The sequence below is a fragment of the Salvelinus fontinalis genome, chromosome 1 (assembly GCF_029448725.1).
Source record: "Salvelinus fontinalis isolate EN_2023a chromosome 1, ASM2944872v1, whole genome shotgun sequence".
In the NCBI taxonomy this organism is placed as follows: Eukaryota; Metazoa; Chordata; class Actinopteri; order Salmoniformes; family Salmonidae; genus Salvelinus; species Salvelinus fontinalis.
Window position 1 is genome coordinate 16,960,069 of NC_074665.1, and position 24,719 is coordinate 16,984,787.

Sequence of the window (24,719 nt, forward strand, 5' to 3'; positions counted from 1 at the left end):
TTTTTTTTTTTTTTATACAGGAAAAATAGACTATTAATATACACTCCATGGCCAAAAGTATGTGGACTCATCGGGATTAATATGGAGTTGGTCCCCCCTTTGCTGCTATAACAGCCTCCACTCTTCTGGGAAGGCTTTCCACTAGATGTTGGACTTGCTGTGGGGACTTGCTTCCATTCAGCCACAAGAGCATTACTGAGCTTGGGCACTGATGTTGGGCGATTAGGCCTGGCTCGCAGTCAGCGTTCCAATTCATCCCAAAAGTGTTCGATGGGGTTGAGGTCAGGGCTCTATGCAGGCCAGTCAAGTTCTTCCACACCGATCTCGACAAACCATTTCTGTATGGACCTCGCTTTGTGCATAGGAGCACTGTCATGCTGAAACGGGAAAGGGCCTTCCCCAAATTTTTGCCACAAAGTTGGAAGCACAGAATTGCCTAGTTTGTGTGCTGTAGCGTTAAAATGTCCCTTCACTGGAACTAAGGGTCCTTGCCGAAACCATGAAAAACAGCCCCAGACCATTATTCCTCCTCCACCAAACTTTACAGTTGGCACTATGCATCCACCAAACCCAGATTTGTCCATCAGACTGCCACATGGTGAACCGTAATTCATGACTCCAGAGAACTCGTTTCCCCTGCTCCATAGTCCAATTGCGGCGAGCTTTACACCACTCCAGCCGACGCTTTGCATTGCGCATGGTGATCTTAGGCTTATGTGCGGCTGCTCGGCCATGGAAACCCATTTCATGAAGCTCCCGACGAACAGTTCTTGTGCTGATGTTGCTTCCAAAGGCAGTTTGGAACTCGGTAGTGTGTTTTTACGTGCTACCTCACTCACTGGTCCTGTTCCGTAAAGTTGTGTGGCCTACCACTTCGTGGCTGAACCGTTGTTGCTCTGAACCGTTGTTTCCACTTCACAATAACAGCACTTACAGTTGACCGGGGAAGCTCTGGCAGGGCAGAAATTTGACGAACTGACTTGTTGGAAAGATGTAATACTATGATGGTGTCGAGTTGAAAGTCACTGAGCTCTTCAGTAAGGCCATTCTACTGCCAATGTTTGTCTAAGGAGATTGCATGGCGGTGTGCTCGATTTTATACACATGTCAGCAACAGGTGTGGCTGAAATAGCCTAATCCACTATTGAAAGAGGTGTCCACATACTATTGTATGTATAGTGTACCTTGATTAGATTAGTATTTACTCCCCTGATTCAATACATGTTAGAATCTCCATTGGCAGTGATTACAGACATTTTTTGCCATACATTGCCATACATTTTCAAGCAGATTTAATTCAAAACTGTAACTTGGCCACTCAGGAACATGCACTGTGTTCTTGGTAAGCAACTCCAGTGCCGATTTGGCTTGTTGAAAGATATTGTCCTGCTGAAAGGTGAATTCCTCTCCCAGTGTCTGGTGTAAAGCAGACTAAAGCAGATTTTCCTCTAGGATTTTGCCTGTGCTTAGCTCCATTCCGCTTCCGTTCATCCTGAAAAACTCCCCGGTCTTTTCCGATGTGAAGCATACCCATTCCATGATGCAGCCACCACCATGGTTGAAAATAAGGATGTAGTTACTCAGTGATGTTTTGTGTTGTATTTTCTCCAAACATAAACTCCCTATCCCTTCTGTGAAACCTAGACCCCTCATCATACCACCCCCTTCCCCACCAGTCCATTACCTGCTCTGATCGCTCCTCCCTGCCCCTTACTGTCCCTTACTGTCCCTTACTATCCACCCCTCCCACCACCAACTGCCCTTGACCCCACTACCATAACCCCTACTGCCCCTACTCCCCCCCCCCCTGCTCCTTAGTGAATCAGATCCATCCCTCTTAGCTCTTCCTGCCCCTGATCCCGAACAGCTGCAAGCTGGTCAGCCTCAGTCCAGACCCCCCGAACCTTATAATCCGCCTTCACCCCATCTGCAATGGAATGATCAAACCCTGAACCTGGACCCCACCAATAACCCATCACCATGACACTGACAATACACTCAGATCAGAAAGACACACTCTGGCTGTTCATGGTTACCTCCCCACTAGTGAATCCATCCATAAGGTACGTAAAGAGAATTCCCCCATGGATGCACTCACACTAAACACACCTGCCAACTATTTGTGAGTGCTCCATGGCCAGGTGAGCCTTGCCCTGTTTGTTCCCTCTGTCTTCCAGCGTCTAGCCATGCCTCCACATCGCTCCTCCTCCAGCACCAGCCCAGGCTGATGGGCATACTCTCCACCACCCCACCCCCTGCTCCCTCTCCATCCCTCTCACAGAACCTGTCTGGAACCAGGAACCATTCATCATCACACCAGAAGAGGCGCGGAGGAAGCACCAAAGATCTAGACAACTCCCCGGAACGAGCAGTTCACAGGGGAGGACCAAAGATCTAGACAACTCCCCGGAACGAGTAGTTCACAGGGGAGGACCAAAGATCTAGACAACTCCCCGGAACGAGTAGTTCACAGGGGAGGACCAAAGATCTAGACAACTCCCCGGAACGAGTAGTTCACAGGGGAGGACCAAAGATCTAGACAACTCCCCGGAACGAGTAGTTCACAGGGGAGGACCAAAGATCTAGACAACTCCCCGGAACGAGTAGTTCACAGGGGAGGACCAAAGATCTAGACAACTCCCCAGAACGAGCAGTTCACAGGGAAGGACCAAAGATCTAGACAACTCCCCAGAACGAGCAGTTCACAGGGGAGGACCAAAGATCTAGACAACTCCCCGGAACGAGCAGTTCACAGGGGAGGACCATCACCTCCTGGTCTTGGGTTTCAAGGTGTGTTTTCTCGCTCATCAGGTTGTCCTCACTCCCCTTTGCAGGTCCAGAACAAATCCCAGCATAAACACCAATCCAGATCCCGGTTTCCAGCACCAGTCCCAGCACCAGACTGCCAGACGAGACGCGGAGGAGGGACCAAAGATCAGACCTTCACCCTGAGCGAGTAGGCCACAGGAAAGTACCACGTCTCTCTGTTCCTCTGGTTCTAGGGCTCCAATTTGTGTCTGCTTGATCCTCAGGTTGTCCTTCCCCCCCTTTCCCCTTCCCAGTTCCCGGTTCCCGGTCCCCAGTCTCAACAGCAGACCCAGCACCAAGCCAATGGTTTCCAGTCCCGGAATTACTAATCCAGCGTTTCCCAAAGTCGGCCCTGGGGACCCCAAGGGGTGCACATTTGTTTCTTGCCCTAGTACATGGATACTAGACTAGATTCAGCTGAGGGCTAATTTTTTCTTGAACGGATGGTTGGCTCCCAGAACATAATTACAAATCATTTGTAGACTGAAAATTGAACGCAAGAAGCCCAAACAGATATAATATTGACTAAAACATAATAATTTCAAACCTTGCTTACATTTGTATATGACCACGTCTCTCTGTTCTGTGTTATTTCATCTCATGATTATGTCTCTCTGTTCTGTGTTATTTCATCTCACGATCATGTCTCTCTGTTCTGTGTTATTTCATCTCATGATCATGTCTCTCTGTTCTGTGTTATTTCATCTCATGATCATGTCTCTCTGTTCTGTGTTATTTCATCTCATGATCATGTCTCTCTGTTCTGTGTTATTTCATCTCATGATCACGTCTCTCTGTTCTGTGTTATTTCATCTCATCTCTATAGAGACGCTGTCTGACGTCTTCAAAATACATAGAAATTACATAAAGTACAAGGTACGTACAGTTTGCAGGCGACATAACAGTAGTGCGCTTGATTACCAACAACAACGAGACAGCCTACAGGGAGGAGGTGAGGGCACTCGGTGTGTGGTGTCAGGAAAAACCAAAGTACATGAATCTCTAGGAGACAGAATGCGTCTCCTTCCTGAGGCGTATGACGGCTGCGCGGTCCCATGGTGTTTATACTTGCTTACTATTGTTTGTACAGATGAACGTGGTACCTTCAGGCATTTGGAAATTGCTCCCAAGGATGAACCAGACTTATGGAGGTCTAAAACAAAATTCTGAGGTCTTGGCTTATTTTTTTTGATTTTCCCATGATGTCAAGCAAAGAGGCATTGAGTTTGAAGGTTGGCTTTGAAATACATCCACAGGTACACCTCCAATTGACTCAAATTATGTCAATTAGCATATCAGAAGCTTCTAAAGCCATGACATCATTTTCCAAGCTGTTTAACTTCTTTGGGGTAGGGGGCAGTATTTTCACATCCGGATGAAAAGCGTACCCAGAGTAAACTGCCTGCAACTCAGGCCCAGATGCTAGGATATGCCTATTATTAGTAGAGTTGGATAGTTTCTAAAACTGTTTGAATGATGTCTGTGAGTATAACAGAACTCATATGGCAGGCAAAAACCTAAGAAAAAATCCAACCAGGAAGTGGGAAATCTGAGGTTTTTAGTTTTTCAACTCTTTGCTTATCCAAGATACAGTGGAAATGGGGTCATGTTGCACTTCCTAAGGCTTCCACTAGATGTCAACAGTCTTTAGAACCTTGTATGATGCTTCTACTGTGAAGTGGGGGCGAAGGAGAGGGGATTGAGTAAGGTCAGCCATGAGCTGACCATGCGCTGACTCTGCGCGTTCATGTGAGAGTTAGCTTGAGTTCCATCGCATTTCTGAAGACAAAGGAATTCTCCAGTTGGAACATTATTGAAGATGTATGTTAAAAACATCATAAAGATTGATTCTATACTTCGTTTGACATGTTTTTACAGACTGTAATATTACATTTCGTCTGAACTTTTGCCTGGACCTGCCCGCGCGTCATGAGTTTAGATTGTGTACTGAACGCGCGAACAACAAGGAGGAATTTGGACATAAATGATGGACATTATCGAACAAAACAAACATTTATTGTGGAACTGGGATTCCTGGGAGTTTATTCTGATGAAGATCATCAAAGGTAAGTGAATATTTATAATGCTATTTCTGACTTCTGTTGACTCCAACATGGCGGATATCTCTTTGGGTTGATTTGTCGTCTGAGCGCCGTACTCAGATTATTGCATGGTTTGTTTTTTCCGTAAAGTTGTTTTGAAATCTGACACAGCGGTTGCATTAAGGAGAAGTGGATCTAAAATTCCATGTATAACACTTGTATTTTCATCAACATTTATGATGACTATTTCTGTAAATTGATGTGGCTCTATGCAAAATCACCGGATGTTATGGAACTCAGATTTTTGGATATAAATATGAACTTTACCGAACAAAACATACATGTATTGTGTAACATGAAGTCCTATGAGTGTCATCTGATGAAGATCATCAAAGGTTAGTGATTAATTTTATCTATATTTCTGCTTTTTGTGACTCCTCTCTTTGGCTGTAAAAATGGCTGTGTTTTTCTGTGACTTGGCTCTGACCTAACATAATCGTTTGGTTTGCTTTCGTCGTTATGCCTTTTTGAAATCGGACACTGTGGCTGGATTTACAACAAGTGTATCTTTAAAATGGTGTAAAATACATGTATGTTTGAGGAATGTTAATTATGGGATTTCTGTTGTTTTGAATTTGGCGCCCTGCAGTTTCACTGGCTGTTGACGAGGTGGGACGCTACCATCCCACATACCCTAGAGAGGTTAAAGGCACAGTCAACTTAGTGCATGTAAACTTCTGACCCACTGGAATTGTGATACAGTGCATTATAAGTGAAATAATCTGTCTTTAAACAATTGTTGTAAAAATTACTTTTGTCATGCACAAAGTAGATGTCCTAACCGACTTGCCAAAACTATAGTTTGTTAACAAGAAATTTGTGGAATGGTTGAAAAACGAGTTTTAATGACTCCATCGTAAGTGCATGTAAACTTCTGACTTCAACTCTATATTCAATGTGTGGGGCAAAATTTAGGCTATGATTAACACATTTGAGGTATTTTCTGTCTGCATTATCAAGGACAACACACAGGTATTGCCATCATTGTATGATTTCTGTGTGCAAATGAACTCAAGCTTACAGACAATGTCAAATGTGATATAGCGAAGCACTTGAGTGAGTACTTTCCAGAAACGGACGACACAAACAACTGGATTCGTTATCCCTTTCATGCCCTGCCTCCAGTCCACTTACTGATATCTGAACAAGAGAGCCTCATCCAAATTGCAACAAGCGGTTCTGTGAAAATTGAATTTAATCAGAAGCCACTGTCAGATTTCTGGATTGGGCTGCGCACATAGCTTCTTGCCATGGCAAATTGCGCTGTTAAGACACTGATGCCCTTTGCAACCACGTACCTATGGTACAAACACTACCGAGTGGATTCTCGGCCCTCACTAGCATGAAAACTAAATACAGGCACAGACTGTGTGGAAAATGATTTAAGACAGAGACTCTCTCCAATACAATCCAACTGTAAAGGTTTTCTTCCAGGGGTGAAGGAGAGGACCAAAGTGCAGCGCGGCTAGTGTTAAACATGTTTAATACAAGAACAAGTGAAACACTACAAACAACATACAATATAACAAATGTGCAAAACCGATACAGACCTATCTGGTGCAGAACACAAACACAGAGACAGGTAACAAACACCCACAAAATCTCAACACAAAACAAGCCTCCTATATATGAGTCTCAATCAGAGACAACGACTACCATCTGTCTCTGATTGAGAACCCACACCAGGCTGACATAGAAACAGACAAACTAGACACACAACATAGAATTCCCACCCAGCTCACGTCCTGACCAACTAAACACATACAAAACAACAGAAAACAGGTCAGGAACGTGACACCAACATAGTTATGTGAATCGTTTCAAGCACACCCTTCTCATTAACCTGTGGTGAGTTATTCTGTAACGGTTGTCCTCCTCCTCTTCGGAAGAAGAGGAGGAGTATGGATTGGACCAAAGCGCAGCGTGGTGATATGACATAATGATATTTATTAAAGTAAAGACGAAACACGAAAATACTTTAACAAACTACAAAACAAATAAACGATGTAGAGAGACCTGAACTAGAGAACTTACATAAACACGAAGAACGCATGAACAGGTACAGACTACACAAACGAACGAACAAACGAAACAGTCCCATGTGGTGCACAGACACAAACACGGAAGACAACCACCCACAAACAAACAGTGTGAACAACCTACCTTAATATGGTTCTCAATCAGAGGAAACGTAAAACACCTGTCCCTCATTGAGAACCATATCAGGCTAATTACACCTGACCTAAACATAGAAACACAAAACATAGAATGCCCACCCCAACTCACGCCCTGACCAACTAAACACATACAAAATTAACAGAAAACAGGTCAGGAACGTGACATATTCACCATTTTTGATGAACAAATAAGGTTTTATATGTAAGATGGCAAAATAAAGAGCAATATTATTGACTATTATTATATTATTATTTGTGCCCTGGTCCTATAAGAGCTCTTTGTCACTTCCCATGAGCCGGGTTGTGACAAAAACTCGCATTCATTCTTATGTTTAATAAATGTATCGTATAGTGTGTGTGTGGCAGGATTACAATGATGGCAAAAAACAACATTTAGGAGTGCGCTGACGCAGCTGGAGGTTGAAGGGGGGTTCGGGACTGTAAAAAGTTTGGGAACCACTGTGCTAAACAATGCAGAATATTAGACTGTTGGAAACTTCCTCTCCCTACTACACTGAACAAAAATATAAACGCAACATGCAACAATTTCAACGATTTTACTGAGTTACAGTTCATAGAAGGATTTGAAATAAAGTCATTATGCCCTAATCTATGGATTTCACATGACTGGGCAGGGGTGCAGCCATGGGTGGGCCTGTGTGGTGCCAGGACAACAACCTCTCCCTCAACGTGATCAAGACTAAAGAGATGATTGTGGACTACAGGAAAAGGAGGAACGAGCATGACCCCATTCTCATCGATGGAGCTGTAGTGGAGCAAGTTGAGAGCTTCAAGTTCCTTGGTGTCCACATCACCAACAAACTATCATGGTCCCAACACACCATGACAGTTGTGAAGAGGGCACGTCAACGCCTATTCCCCCTCAGGAGACTGAAAAGATTTGGCAATAGTCCTCAGATCCTCAAAAAGTTCTACAGCTGCACCATCGAGAGCATCCTGACTGGTTGCATCACTGCCTGGTATGGCAACTGCTCGGCTTCCGACCGCAAGGCACTACAGAGGCTAGTGTGTACGGCCCAGTATATCACTGGGGCCAAGCTTTGCTGCCCTCCAGGACCTCTATAACAGGTGGTGTCAGAGGAAGGCACAAAAAATTGCCAAGGACTCCAGCCACCCTAGTCATAGACTGCTCTCTCTACTACCGCACGGCAAGCGATACCGGAGCGCCAAGTCTAGGTCAAAAAGGCTTCTTAACAGCTTCTACTCCCAAGCCATAAGACTCTTGAACAGTTCATCAAGTGGCTACCTGGACTATTTTCATTGTACCCACCCCAGCCCCCATTTTATACCGCTGCTACTCTCTGTTTATTATCAATACCTCTACCTACATATACATATTACCTTAATTACCTCGAATAACTGGTGCACCTGCACATTGACTGTACCGATACCCCCTGTATATAGCCTTGCTACTGTTATTTTATTGTTGCTCCTTAATTATTTGTTATATTTCTATTTAATTTGTTTTCTTAAAACTGTATTGTTGGTTAAGGGCTTGCAAGTAAGCATTTCACTGTAAGGTGAGGTTTCACCTGTTGTATTCGGCCATGTGACAAGTACAATTTTAGTCTAAAATACAATTTTATTCTTCAATTTTAATCTGAGAGAAATCCGCTTTTTGTGTGTATGGAACTTTTCTGGGGTCTTTTATTTCAGCTCATGAAACATGGGACCAACACTTTACATGTTGCGTTTATATTTTTGTTCAGTTGACATCGCACAGTTCAATCTGGATCTGATTTATCTCTAGAGAAGTGTTGTGCAATTTGCACATTGAGCTCACAGAAGAAAAAAACAAACTAAATGTAATTCAAATAACTGAACCGACATCGGTCAATTATTTGTTTTACAAAACAAAAAAGAACCAACATTTGAGTTAATCACTCAGCACTACTGGCTAGCTAGGTCTTCAGCCAGCACGGAACAAAACGGTGGTAAGGGTCCTTCAAAACTCTGACTCAGTTCTCAAATCAACACACCTGTCAGTGCTGCTGTGAACCACATCACAAGAAACATGCCAAACGGGAGATGCATAAACAAATCATTTATACAATTTCAATGTTTGAGTTGCTTTGTGCATCACCAAATTAGATCGAGATGAGCTTTATGCAACACTGCTCACTGCACCAAGTTACTTGACTTTCAAAGAGTTGTTAGTCAACGCGGGCTCATGAATATGCAACACTGCTAAGTCACTTGAGTTTCAAAGAGTTGTCAGTCAAGGCGAGCTCATGAATATAAGCTGGATTTCTACTCTTGCCCTGGAGACCCACCTAGTTAGCACGTTTTCATTTCATCCTTCCTTTTCATCATTCATAGTACTGTGACTATAGACCACATTCAAAAAGCCTTAGGCCTTGTATATTTCAGGTAATCTATGAGGTACATAATGAGACAGTGGTTATCTAAAGGTAAATGTACCGAGTGCCTGTTGTCGTTCAAACCAATCAGCCTAATTGATAATCGGCTGGAGTGAACAAACTAGGGCACGCCAGGAAGGATCAACATTGATTAGCACGCGTACATAATAGTGACAAGTCAACATTGTAATGGAACTGAACTGTCACACTCCTTAAGATACACAGTGAGAAGCTCGCTGGACAAGAGAAACACCGCTTTCTAACACAGCAATCACAGTAACAGGAGTCAGATGAGTGGTTGAAGTGGACTGATGCTGACCGACACAGAAAATGTCTACTGCTGACTCCTCTAAAAACAACTTTTATCCCAAACAGTTTTAGTTCGTTTGAAGATAATTCAAACGAGCAACATTTTCAAACCCAACTTTGAAGTGCCAAGACCGGGCCGTTATACAAGAACATCTTAAAGCAGAAAATGCTGATGTGAACTAAGTTATTCATTCCAACAACAACAAAAAACGGAGAAGAACTTTGATACAAACACCTAATGAGCATTATAGACTACTGAGTAAAGATATGTTTTATTGTAAAGGACGTCACGCTTCCTCCTGATTCAGCTCACACTGAGTCTCGAATCTCAGGACCTCTCCCTCAAAAACACACATGATCACCCCCCTAAAGAATTCTAATCCATTGCGCTATTGAAAAAGGCCTTCCATTTACTGCCCAAACTACCCCCCTACTTTCCCAACTACCCCCCTCCCCTAATATCCCAACTACCCCTTTCCCCTACTCCCTCAACCTTCCCCTCCCCTACTTACCCCAACATAATTTCTCTCTCTGTAACAGCATCTGCTCTCTTCACACTTCACCCTCCTCTGCTTATGCTGAATCAGCCAGCCACACACACGCACAAGTCATCCATCTTGACACAATTTCAGACAAATCATGGTCTTACTATCCAACACTAGATAAAAAATTCACTACATTGCCATGGGACACAACAACATACTCTGTCTGTCTGGAAAAAATGGAAATTCAGAGCCAAAACTCTTAATGTATTCTTTGGAAGAAGTACACCCAATTAGAATGAATCAGATCGGGCCTCCCGAGTGGCACAGTGGTCCAAGGCACTGCCCCGCAGTGCTAGCTGTGCCACTAGAGATTCTGGTTCGAGTCCAGGCTCTGTCGCAGCCGGCCGCGACCAGGAGACCCATGGGGCAGCGCACAATTGGCCCAGCATCGTCTGGGTAAAGGAAGGGTTTGGCCGGCAGGGGTGTCCTTGTCCCATCGCGCACTAGTGACTCCTGTGGCAGGCCGAGTGCAGTGCACGCTGCCACGGTCACCAGGTGTACAGTGTTTCCTCCAACACATTGGTGCGACTGGGTTCTGGGTTAAGTGGGCATTGGGTCAAGAAGCAGTGCGGCTTGGTTGGGTTGTGTTTTGGAGGACGCACGGCTCTCGACCTTCGGCTCTACTGAGTCTGTACGGGAGTTGCAGCGATGAGACAAGACTGTAACTACCAATTGGGGAATTTTTTTTATTTAAAATGATTGTATGTATATTTTTTGAATCAGATCAAGCTAACAACAAAAGTGTAAACAATGGAGAAAATACCCTCCATGATGGAGCTCTTGCCACCCCAACCCTAAATCTGACCGCATTGGAAGCAGGGAGTTTTTAGTATGGAGGTCAATGAGAGAGTGTTGAATTTGGTCAACATAAAATGCAAATGCTAATTTGCTACAGGAGGTTTATATGATATAATATACATTTTGTAATGTTTAGGCTGTCATCAATGTACTGATATAAGTGGATGCGTGTTGTCTATAAAAGATGAAGAAAAAAATCTAATATTTATTGGGTGGAAAGCCAAAATGTGCAGTTTTGGCAGCCAAACATGTGTCCTCCTGCCGTAACCTGAGGGTCAGCCAGTGAAAAGTGCAATGTAATGTCGATAATATTTCCCATCTTGTTTTGTTTTGTCTTTCATACCATGTCATGTGTCTTCTCAGTCATGTTGACACTGGTCTACTGCCGTTGCTTTAATGTATGGTTGTTCTGATTAATATTGTTGTTGTGGTTGTTGTTAATGGTAATCCCATGTCCACTTCTACTATAATTATTGCTGTTGGTCCCACCATTTATTTATATATATATATATACAGTTGAAGTCGGAAATTATTATTATTCAAAATTAATATTTTGTTAACAAACTATAGTTTTGGCAAGTCGGTTAGAACATCTACTGTGTAGATGACACAAGTATTTTTTCACTGTCTAATATGTCGCACGACATTTTCTGACCAGCTGGGCAACTTTTGTCATTGTCTAACCATGATTTTGGTGGCTAAATATGCACATTTTCGAACAAACTCTATATGTATGTTGTAATATGATGTTACAGGAGTGTCATCTGAAGAATTCTGAGAAGGTTAGTGAAAAAATTAATATATTTTGGCGATGTTGACGTTATCGCTCTCTTTGGCTAGAATCAATGCTCTGGTAATGTTTGCACATGTGGTATGCTAATAAAACGATTTATTGTGTTTTCGCTGTAAGACACTTAGAAAATTTGAAATATTGTCTGTATTCACAGGATCTGTGTCTTTCGATTAGTGTATGCTGTGTATTTTTACGAAATGTTTTATGATTAGTAATTAGGTAATACTGTCACGTTCCTGACCTATTTATGTTAGTTGTTATGTGTGTTAGTTGGTCAGGACGTGAGGTTGGGTGGGCATTCTATGTTTTCTGTTTCTGTGTTGGTTTTGGGTTGCCTGGTATGGCTCTTAATTAGAGGCAGGTGTTTGGCGTTCCTCTAATTAAGAGTCATATTTAGGTAGGCGTTGTCACAGTGTTCGTTGTGGGTGATTGTCTTCCGTGTTTGTGTATGTCGTTGCACCACACGGGACTGTTTTCGGTTTGTTTTGTTCATCGTTGTTTTTGTGTAGCCTGTTTTCTCTATTCGTGCGTTCTTCTTGTTTCATGTAAGTTCGTCGTCTAGGTCTGTCTACACCGTTTGTTGTTTTGTTAGTTTATTCAAGTTCGTGTTTTTCGTTAATAAATATGTGTTCAAACTCCACTGCGCCTTGGTTCGATCAATACTCCTCCTTTTCGACCGAAGAGAAGGAGGACCGCCATTACAGAATCACCCACCATACCAGAGCCAAGCAGCGGAGTAAACGGAGTAAGGGACAGGAAAAGAAGGAGGAATGGACTTGGGATGATATATTGGACGGGAAAGGTTGCTACACATGGGAGGAGATCCTGGCTGGTAGGGATCGCCTCCCATGGGAACAGCTGGAGGCACTGAGGAGAGCAGAGGCTACCGGAGAGAGGAACCGGAGTTATGAGGGAACGCGTCTGGCACGGAAGCCCAAAAAGCCCGTGAGTAACACCCAAAAATTTCTTGGGGGGGGGCTAAGAGGTAGTGGGCCAAGGGAAGGTAGGAGACCTGCGCCCACTTCCCAGGCTTACCGTGGAGAGCGGGAGTACGGGCAGGCGCCGTGTTACGCAGTAGAGCGCACGGTGTCTCCTGTACGAGTGCATAGGCCAGTGCGGGTTATTCCACCTCCCCGCACTGGTAGGGCTAGATTGGGTATTGAGCCAGGTGTCATGAGGCCGGCTCAACGCGTCTGGTCTCCAGTGCGTCTCCTCGGGCCGGCAAACATGGCACCTGCCTTACGCATGGTTTCCCCGGTTCGCCTACATAGGCCGGTGCGGGTTATTCCACCTCCCCGCACTGGTCGGGTGACCGGGAGCATTCAACCAGGTAAGGTTGGGCAGGCTCAATGCTCAAGAGTGCCAGTACGCCTCCACGGTCCGGTATTTCCGGCGCCACCTCCCCGCCCCAGCCTTGTACCTACAGTGCCTACACTACGCACTAGGCTACCAGTGCGTCTCCTGAGCCCTGTTCCTCCTCCACGCACTCTCCCTGTAGTGCGTGTATCTAGCCCGGTGCCTCCAGTTCCGGCACCACGCACTAAGCCTCCTGTGCGTCTCCAGAGCCCTGTACACACTGTATCTTCTCCCCCTACTAATCCTGATGTGCTTGTCCTCAGCCCGGTGTCACCAGTGCCGGTACCTCGCATCAGGTATAGAGTGGGCTTTGAGAGTACAGTGTGCCCTGTCCCTGCTCCCCGCACTAGTAGGAAGGTGCTTATCCTTAGCCCGGTGCCTCCAGTTCCGGCACCACGCACCAGGTCTACAGTGCGCCTTATCCGGCCAGAGCCATCCGTCTCCCCAGCGCCATCTGAGCCATCCGTCTCCCCAGCGCCATCTGAGCCATCCGTCTCCCCAGCGCCATCTGAGCCATCCGTCTCCCCAGCGCCGTCTGAGCCATCCGTCTCCCCAGCGCCGTCTGAGCCATCCGTCTGCCATGAGCCTGCAAAGCCGCCCGTCTGCCATGAGCCTACAGAGCCGTCCGCCAGACAGGAGCCGCTAGAGCCGCCCGCCAGACAGGAGCCGCTAGAGCCGCCCGCCAGACAGGAGCCGCTAGCGCCGCCCGCCAGACAGGAGCCGCTAGAGCCGCCCATCAGACAGGATCTGCCAGAGCCGCCAACCAGACAGGATCTGCCAGAGCCGCCAACCAGACAGGATCTGCCAGAGCCGCCAACCAGACAGGATCTGCCAGAGCCGCCAACCAGACAGGATCTGCCAGAGCCGTCAGCCTGCCATGAGCGTCGAGAGCCGTCAGCCTGCCATGAGCGTCGAGAGCCGTCAGCCTGCCATGAGCGTCGAGAGCCATCAGCCTGCCATGAGCGTCGAGAGCCGTCAGCCTGCCATGAGCGTCGAGAGCCGTCAGCCTGCCATGAGCGTCGAGAGCCGTCAGCCTGCCATGAGCGTCGAGAGCCGTCAGCCAGCCATGAGCGTCGAGAGCCGTCAGCCAGCCATGAGCGTCGAGAGCCGTCAGTCAGCCATGAGCTGCCCTTCAGCCAGAAACGGCTATTTACCCAGAACTGCCCCTCAGTCCAGAGCTGTCTCTCTGTCCGGAGCTGCCTTTCAGTCCGGAGTTGCCCCTCTATCATTATCTCCCTCTCTATCTTGATCTACCTCTATATTCTTATCTATCCCTCTGTCTTGATCTATCTCTCTGTCCCGGTGCTGTCCCTATCAGTGATGATACTAAGAAGATTTTGTGGGGGTAAAAGGAGGGTGGACATTCTTAGAGGGAGATGGAAGCTAGGATGGATTATGGTGGGGTGGGGACCTCGCCCGGAGCCTGAGCCACCACCGTGGTTAGATGCCCACCCAGACCCTCCCCTAGACTTTGTGCTGGTGCGCCCGGAGTTCGCACCTTATGGGGGGGGTAATGTCACGTTCCTGACCTATTTATGTTAGTTGTTATGTGTGTTAGTTGGTCAGGACGTGAGGTTGGGTGGGCATTCTATGTTTTCTGTTTCTGTGTTGGTTTTGGGTTGCCTGGTATGGCTCTTAATTAGAGGCAGGTGTTTGGCGTTCCTCTAATTAAGAGTCATATTTAGGTAGGCGTTGTCACAGTGTTCGTTGTGGGTGATTGTCTTCCGTGTTTTGTGTATGTCGTTGCACCACACGGGACTGTTTTCGGTTTGTTTTGTTCATCGTTGTTTTTGTGTAGCCTGTTTTCTCTATTCGTGCGTTCTTCTTGTTTCATGTAAGTTCGTCTTCTAGGTCTGTCTACACCGTTTGTTGTTTTGTTAGTTTATTCAAGTTCGTGTTTTTTCGTTAATAAATATGTGTTCAAACTCCACTGCGCCTTGGTTCGATCAATACTCCTCCTTTTCGACCGAAGAGAAGGAGGACCGCCGTTACAAATACACGTTGCTCTATGTATTTATTCTAGTCGATTTGTGACGGTGGGTGCAATTGTAAACTATCATATCTACCTGAAATATGCACATTTTTCTAACAAAACCTATCCTATTCCATAAATATGTTATCAGACTGTCATCTGATGAGGTTTTTTCTTGGTTAGTGGCTATCAATATCTTAGTTTAGCCGAATTGGTGATAGCTACTGGTGTTGGTGGACAAAGAAAAAATTGTGTCTTTTGCTAAAGTGTTTAGCTAATAGATTTACATATTGTGTCTTCCCTGTAAAACATTTTAAAAATCGGACATGTTGGCTGGATACACACGATCTGTATCTTTCATTAGCTGTATTGGACTTGTTAATGTGTGAAAGTTAAATATTGAAAAAAAATACATTTTTTTTGAATTTCGCGCCCTGCCTTTTCAGTGGAATGTGGGAGGAGTGCCGCTAGCGGCAACCCTGGCCTAGACAGGTTAAACAGCTTGGAAAATTCCAGAAAATGATGTCATGGCTTTAGACACTTCTGATATACTAACTGACGTCATTTGAGTCAATTGGAGGTGTACCTGTGGATGTATTTCAAGGCCTACCTTCAAACTCAATGTCTCTTTGCTTGACATCATGGGAAAATCAAAAGAAATCAGCCAAGACCTCAGAAACAAAATTGTAGACCTCCACAAGTCTGGTCCATCCTTGGGAGCAATTTCCAAATGCCTGAAGGTACCACGTTCATCTGTACAAACAAGTATACACATGTATAAACACCATGGGACCACGCAGCCATCATACCGCTCAGGAAGGAGAAGTGTTCTGTTTCTTAGAGATGAACGTACTTTGGTGCGAAAAGTGCAAATCAATCCTAGAACAACAGCAAATGACCTTGTGAAGATGCTGGAGGAAACAGGTACAAAAGTATCTATATCCACAATAAAAAGAGTCCTATATCAACATAACCTGAAAGGCCGCTCAGCAAGGAAGAAGCCACTGCTTCAAAACCGTCATAAAAAAGCCAGGCTACGGTTTGCAACTGCACATGTGGACAAAGATCGTACTTTTTGGAGAAATGTCCTCTGGTCTGATGAAACAAAAATGGAACTGTTTGGCAATAATGACCATCGTTATGTTTGGAGGAAAAAGGAGGAGACTTGCAAGCCGAAGAACACCATCCCAACCGTGAAGCACGGGAGTGGCAGCATCATGTTGTGGGGTGTTTTGCTGCAGGTGGGACTGGTGCACTTCACAAAGTAGATGGCATCATAGGGCAGGAAAATTATGTGGATACATTGAAGCAACATCTCAAGACATCAGTCAGGAAGTTAAAGCTTGGTCACAGATGGGTCTTCCAATTGGACAATAACCCCAAGCATACTTCCAAAGTTGTGGCAAAATGGCTTAAGGACAACAAAGTCAAGGTATTGGAGTGGTCTTTTGAGCGCAACTCACCAAGGGTGAAAGAACTGCGAGCTCAGTATGTGCAAATAAGTGTACATTCAGAAACATTTACTGTAATCCAGATTGTCTACAGTACCAACACATACTATGTGAACGACATTACTCTTCAGTACATACAATGTATGTGAATCAGAAGCCTAATTGTACTCTACAGTATAGCACTGTCTCTGTAAGACTTACAAAATCCTACATACAGTATATTGTATTTCTACACAGACAATATTTGACTTGGAATCGTTGGACAGACCCCATGAGTTCATCTTTGTCGATGAAGCTTCAATCTAACAAAGAGGAGAAGGAGAGGCCGAAACATGATTGGACAGCGGCCCATTTTTGAAGTCCCTGGTCAACAAGGTGGCATTGTCACAATGTTCTACATCACCATGTTACACCTGGGCCATATAACACCCAGCACCTTCTAAGATTTATTGCCAATCTAAGAGATATATTATTTGAGCAGCAGGTTCAAGAGCAGCAGGGTCAAGAGCTAAATGAGAATCCCATTCCCACCTATTTGATAGTGTGGGACAATGTCAGTGTCCACCGAGCTGCTCAGGTAAGGGAATGGTTTAACATCAATGGGCATTTTATGAACTTGTACCTCCCTCCATACTCGCCTTTCCTGAATCCGATTGAGGAGTTTTTCTCCTCTTGGCAATGGAAAGTGTATGATAGGCAACCCTACACCAGAGTAAATCTGCTGCAAGCCATGGATTTAGCCTGTCTTGATATAGGTGAGGAATCATGTCAGGGCTGGATACGGCACACAAGAGGCTTCTTCCCCTGTTGCCTCAGGAGGGACAATATTGCTTGTGATGTCGACAAAGTGCTCTGGTCTGACCCAGCCCAAAGACAAGATGAAGTGCTCTGGTCTGACCCAGCCCAAAGACAAGAAGAAGTGCTCTGGCCTGACCCAGCCCAAAGACAAGATGAAGTGCTCTGGTCTGACCCAGCCCAAAGACAAGAAGAAGTGCTCTGGCCTGACCCAGCCCAAAGACAAGAAGAAGTGCTCTGGCCTGACCCAGCCCAAAGACAAGAAGAAGTGCTCTGGTCTGACCCAGCCCAAAGACAAGAAGAAGTGCTCTGGCCTGACCCAGCCCAAAGACAAGAAGAAGTGCTCTGGCCTGACCCAGCCCAAAGACAAGAAGAAGTGCTCTGGCCTGACCCAGCCCAAAGACAAGAAGAAGTGCTCTGGTCTGACCCAGCCCAAAGACAAGAAGAAGTGCTCTGGCCTGACCCAGCCCAAAGACAAGAAGAAGTGCTCTGGCCTGACCCAGCCCAAAGACAAGAAGAAGTGCTCTGGCCTGACCCAGCTCAAAGACAAGAAGAAGTGCTCTGGCCTGACCCAGCCCAAAGACAAGATGAAGCACATTGATCACATGTTTACTCCTTTGATTTTTGTCCCTTTTAGTATTGTATACTGTAGTACAGTGCATTGTAGGCTGTATACTGTAGTACAGTGCATTGTAGGCTGTATACTGTACAATGGACAAATTGTATGGCCCTGGACATTGTGCTTTCCATTTATTAACAGTACTGACTGCTCAATAGATTTTGACTGGTTGCAGGTTCATATCAACAAAGAACAAGAATTACAGTATCACAGAGACAAAGGACAAGAATTACAGTATCACAGAGACAAAGAACAAGAATTACAGTATCACAGAGACAAAGAACAAGAATTACAGTATCACAGAGACAAAGAACAAGAATTACAGTATCACAGAGACAAAGGACAAGAATTACAGTATCACAGAGACAAAGGACAAGAATTACAGTATCACAGAGACAAAGGACAAGAATTACAGTATCACAGAGACAAAGGACACATTTGTGAGATGCAGGGTACAGTACTGTAAAAATAGGGGTACAAGGAGGAGGAAGAACAAAAAACAAAATTACAAAGAGCAAAGCAGAGTAGTAATTTCTGATCAATTTTGAGCTACTATGATAGAACATGTTTTCGTTCATTAAAAAGACAATGACGGAAAAATATGAATATTTTTTTAGATTAAAAATGTACTTCTCCCTGAGAATTGTATGTTTTGAACAATGTGTTTTCTATTTTTCAGTGTATTGTTTACTGACTGCTTGAGAGTGTATATCAATTTGATCCTCAGTTCTTTGCTCAGTGTTTGTATGTTAGCACCCAGCCCCAGCCCAAGCCTTGTTGTGAACATATATTTTCTCTTGTTGGATTTTCCAGAAGTTCTCTGGTTTTGTTCTTGTGTTTTTTGGATTAGTCTTTTGAGGTTTGTTTTTTCCCTTGCTGTTCTTACCACTTTGTGGATTTTCTTTGTATTTTGGAAGATATCCATTTTTTGCCTTTTGGCATAATTTTGGACATTGTGGATATATATTCTTTCCCTGAAGATCTTGTTCTTTTATTAAACCACCATCTTTAGTACTGCTGTGTCTGCCTCATCTTCTGGGTTCTGCTGATTATTAGTGACTGTTTCTCGCACCGGGTCCTGACACACAGGAGACACAAAACAGAGCAGAGAGAGATCCCACACACACAGGAGACACAGAGCGGAGCAGAGAGATCCCCCACACACAGGAGACACATAGCGGAGAGAGATCCCACACACACAGGAGACACAGAGCGGAGCAGAGAGAGATCCCCCACACACAGGAGACACAGAGCGGAGCAGAGAGAGATCCCCCACACAGAGGAGACACAGAGCGGGACACATACTATGTGAACGACATTACTCTTCAGTACATACAATGTATGTGAATCAGAAGCCTAATTGTACTCTACAGTATAGCACTGTCTCTGTAAGACTTACAAAATCCTACATACAGTATATTGTATTTCTACACAGACAATATTTGACTTGGAATCGTTGGACAGACCCCATGAGTTCATCTTTGTCGATGAAGCTTCAATCTAACAAAGAGGAGAAGGAGAGGCCGAAACATGATTGGACAGCGGCCCATTTTTGAAGTCCCTGGTCAACAAGGTGGCATTGTCACAATGTTCTACATCACCATGTTACACCTGGGCCATATAACACCCAGCACCTTCTAAGATTTATTGCCAATCTAAGAGATATATTATTTGAGCAGCAGGTTCAAGAGCAGCAGGGTCAAGAGCTAAATGAGAATCCCATTCCCACCTATTTGATAGTGTGGGACAATGTCAGTGTCCACCGAGCTGCTCAGGTAAGGGAATGGTTTAACATCAATGGGCATTTTATGAACTTGTACCTCCCTCCATACTCGCCTTTCCTGAATCCGATTGAGGAGTTTTTCTCCTCTTGGCAATGGAAAGTGTATGATAGGCAACCCTACACCAGAGTAAATCTGCTGCAAGCCATGGATTTAGCCTGTCTTGATATAGGTGAGGAATCATGTCAGGGCTGGATACGGCACACAAGAGGCTTCTTCCCCTGTTGCCTCAGGAGGGACAATATTGCTTGTGATGTCGACAAAGTGCTCTGGTCTGACCCAGCCCAAAGACAAGATGAAGTGCTCTGGTCTGACCCAGCCCAAAGACAAGAAGAAGTGCTCTGGCCTGACCCAGCCCAAAGACAAGATGAAGTGCTCTGGTCTGACCCAGCCCAAAGACAAGAAGAAGTGCTCTGGCCTGACCCAGCCCAAAGACAAGAAGAAGTGCTCTGGCCTGACCCAGCCCAAAGACAAGAAGAAGTGCTCTGGTCTGACCCAGCCCAAAGACAAGAAGAAGTGCTCTGGCCTGACCCAGCCCAAAGACAAGAAGAAGTGCTCTGGCCTGACCCAGCCCAAAGACAAGAAGAAGTGCTCTGGCCTGACCCAGCCCAAAGACAAGAAGAAGTGCTCTGGTCTGACCCAGCCTAAAGACAAGAAGAAGTGCTCTGGCCTGACCCAGCCCAAAGACAAGAAGAAGTGCTCTGGCCTGACCCAGCCCAAAGACAAGAAGAAGTGCTCTGGCCTGACCCAGCCCAAAGACAAGAAGAAGTGCTCTGGCCTGACCCAGCCCAAAGACAAGAAGAAGTGCTCTGGTCTGACCCAGCCCAAAGACAAGAAGAAGTGCTCTGGCCTGACCCAGCCCAAAGACAAGAAGAAGTGCTCTGGCCTGACCCAGCCCAAAGACAAGAAGAAGTGCTCTGGCCTGACCCAGCCCAAAGACAAGAAGAAGTGCTCTGGCCTGACCCAGCCCAAAGACAAGAAGAAGTGCTCTGGCCTGACCCAGCCCAAAGACAAGAAGAAGTGCTCTGGCCTGACCCAGCCCAAAGACAAGAAGAAGTGCTCTGGCCTGACCCAGCCCAAAGACAAGAAGAAGTGCTCTGGCCTGACCCAGCCCAAAGACAAGATGAAGCACATTGATCACATGTTTACTCCTTTGATTTTTGTCCCTTTTAGTATTGTATACTGTAGTACAGTGCATTGTAGGCTGTATACTGTAGTACAGTGCATTGTAGGCTGTATACTGTAGTACAGTGCATTGTAGGCTGTATACTGTAGTACAGTGCATTGTAGGCTGTATACTGTACAATGGACAAATTGTATGGCCCTGGACATTGTGCTTTCCATTTATTAACAGTACTGACTGCTCAATAGATTTTGACTGGTTGCAGGTTCATATCAACAAAGAACAAGAATTACAGTATCACAGAGACAAAGGACAAGAATTACAGTATCACAGAGACAAAGAACAAGAATTACAGTATCACAGAGACAAAGAACAAGAATTACAGTATCACAGAGACAAAGAACAAGAATTACAGTATCACAGAGACAAAGGACAAGAATTACAGTATCACAGAGACAAAGGACAAGAATTACAGTATCACAGAGACAAAGGACAAGAATTACAGTATCACAGAGACAAAGGACACATTTGTGAGATGCAGGGTACAGTACTGTAAAAATAGGGGTACAAGGAGGAGGAAGAACAAAAAACAAAATTACAAAGAGCAAAGCAGAGTAGTAATTTCTGATCAATTTTGAGCTACTATGATAGAACATGTTTTCGTTCATTAAAAAGACAATGACGGAAAAATATGAATATTTTTTTAGATTAAAAATGTACTTCTCCCTGAGAATTGTATGTTTTGAACAATGTGTTTTCTATTTTTCAGTGTATTGTTTACTGACTGCTTGAGAGTGTATATCAATTTGATCACTTTGTTTATGATTTGAGAGCAGTGTTTGATTTTGAACACAGGTAAAACTGTTTTGAGGCGAATGTTTCATTTTGCGAGAGGAGTCAGAGGTTATGTAAATAGTGCTTGAAGATGAGGTTTTGTGTTGAATGTTTTCAGGAAATGGAGCAAGGTTTCAGAAATTGTGTTTTAGCAATTGAGAAAAACTGTAAGAAGCTGAATCAGGTGTGCTATCTCTGAAACAGCTGTGGGTCCCTGAGGAGAGAACTGAGAACTACTGACAGTCAACCATTCTCAAAGCCATACATGAGAAAGAGAGAGAGGGAGAGAGAGAGACAGGGAGAGGGAGTGGGAGAGAGAGAGAGAGAGAGAGAGAGAGAGAGAGAGAGAGAGAGAGAGAGAGAGAGAGAGAGAGAGAGAGAGAGAGAGAGAGAGAGAGAGAGAGAGAGAGAGAGAGAGAGAGAGAGAGAGAGAGAGAGAGGGGGCGTGATAGAGAGAGGGAGAGAGAGAGACAGAGAGAGAGAGAAAGGGGGGAGCGATAGCTTTGACTATGTACAGACTCAGTGAGCATAGCCTTGCTGTTGAGAAAGGCCACCGTGGGCAGACCTGGCTCTCAAGAGAAGACACACTGCCCACAAAATGAGGTGGAAACTGAGCTGCCATTTCTAACCTCCTGCCAAATGTATGACCATATTAGAGACACATATTTCCCTCAGATTACACAGATTCACAAAGAATTTGAAAACAAACCCGATTTAGCTAAACTCCCATATCTACTGGGTGAAATACCACAGTGTTCTATCACAGCAGCAAGATTTGTGACCTGTTGCCACAAGAAAAGGTCAACAAGTGAAGAACAAACACGATTGTAATTACAACCCATATTTATGCTTATTTATTTTCCCTTTTGTACTTTAACTATTTTTACATCGTTACAACACTGTATAAATACATAATATGACATTTGTAATGTCTTTATTCGTTTGAAACGTCTGTGAGTGTAATGTTTACTGTTCATTTTTATTGTTTATTTCACTTTTGTATATTATCTACCTCACTTGCTTTGGCAATGTTAACATATGTTTCTCATGCCAATAAAGCCCCTTGAATTGAATTGAATTGAATTGAGAGAGAAAGGGGGGAGTGATAAAGAGAGAGGGGGAGTGATAGAGAGAGGGAGAGAGAGAAAAAGAGAAAGAGAGAGAGAGAAAGAGAGAGAGAGACAGAGAGAGAGAGAGAGAGAGAGAGAGAGAGAGAGAGAGAGAGAGAGAGAGAGAGAGAGAGAGAGGTGTACTTCAGAAGTGTCTCTGTCAGGTCACTGCTCAGCGTCTGTCACAAATCGTTACGTCATTACATAATACACACAAGCGCGCACACACACACACACTCACACACACACCACAATCACTAGATCTCACATCAGAAGCTACTCTAACACAGCGTAGAAACCAACGTGAACATGTGTGTTCGCTTACCCTGGAGATGCCTAGTGGCATGTTGAAGTCCGTTCCTCCTTGTAGTCTAAAGCCCCAAGGTGCGGAGCCTTTGAGAGTAACTGTGTACGTAGCCATCTTCAGCTTTGGAGAAAACACACATACTTCCTTAGTGTCCTCCTGAAACCGCTTCCCCCTTCACTCACAGTACTTTTTACATTTTTTCCTCTCGCACTAGTTTTCTTGTTTCCCTCCTTTAGTTGCGTTCCTGTGTTCTTTACCTGTTATTTCCCGACGATGGGGACGAACACGTTAGGGGGGGGAGTGCCTAGGAGCTTCTGAAACACACAAATACAGGTGTGAGAAACACACAAACGCACACACATGCACGCTCACATGCACGCACAGGATCCACACACACAGGAGACACAGAGCGGAGTAGAGCGATCCCTCACACACAGGAGACAAATAGCGGAGCAGAGCGATCCCACACACACACACACAGGAGACACAGAGCAGAGCAGAGAGAGATCCCACACACACAGGAGACACATAGCGGAGCAGAACGATCCCACACACACAGGAGACACAGAGCGGAGCAGTGAGATCCCACACACACACAGGAGACACAGAGCAGAGCAGAGAGAGATCCCACACACACAGGAGACACATAGCGGAGCATAGCGATCCCCCACACACAGGAGACACAGAGCAGAGCAGAGAGAGATCCCACACACACACAGGAGACACAGAGCAGAGCGATCCCACACACACACAGGAGCCACAGAGCGGAGCAGAGAGAGATCCCACACACACAGGACACACAGAGCGAAGCAGAGTGATCCCACACACACAGGAGACACAGAGCGGAGCAGAGAGAGATCCCACACGCACACAGGAGCCACAGAGCGGAGCAGAGAGAGATCCCACACACACAGGAGACACAGAGCGGAACAGAGAGATCCCACACACACACAGTGTCAGGTTTTGGCCAGGACTGTTCTGGTTTTGGTCACTAGATGTTCCCATTGCACCTTTTTTGAACCTTTTGTTTTTTCCTTGCTCTAATTATTGTTTGCACCTGTATGTCGTTCCCTTGTTAGTATTTAAACCCTGTGTGTTCCTCAGTTCTTTGCTCAGTGTTTGTATGTTAGCACCCAGCCCCAGCCCAAGCCTTGTTGTGAACATATATTTTCTCTTGTTGGATTTTCCAGAAGTTCTCTGGTTTTGTTCTTGTGTTTTTTGGATTAGTCTTTTGAGGTTTGTTTTTTCCCTTGCTGTTCTTACCACTTTGTGGATTTTCTTTGTATTTTGGAAGATATCCATTTTTTGCCTTTTGGCATAATTTTGGACATTGTGGATATATATTCTTTCCCTGAAGATCTTGTTCTTTTATTAAACCACCATTTTTAGTACTGCTGTGTCTGCCTCATCTTCTGGGTTCTGCTGATTATTAGTGACTGTTTCTCGCACCGGGTCCTGA

General features: G+C 45.0%; 1 protein-coding gene across 1 annotated transcript in view; it reads right to left on the minus strand.

Moving 5' to 3' along the window:
• LOC129824050 (LIM domain-binding protein 3-like) overlaps nt 1-23,986 on the minus strand; it is a 46,500-nt gene extending 22,514 nt beyond the window's left edge. Inside the window, exon 1 of the mRNA XM_055883377.1 lies at nt 23,279-23,986. Coding sequence (XP_055739352.1) covers nt 23,279-23,374 — 96 coding nt within the window. The 5' untranslated portion in view covers nt 23,375-23,986. The remainder of the gene's footprint in view (nt 1-23,278) is intronic.
• Between the last annotated feature and the right edge of the window lie 733 nt (nt 23,987-24,719).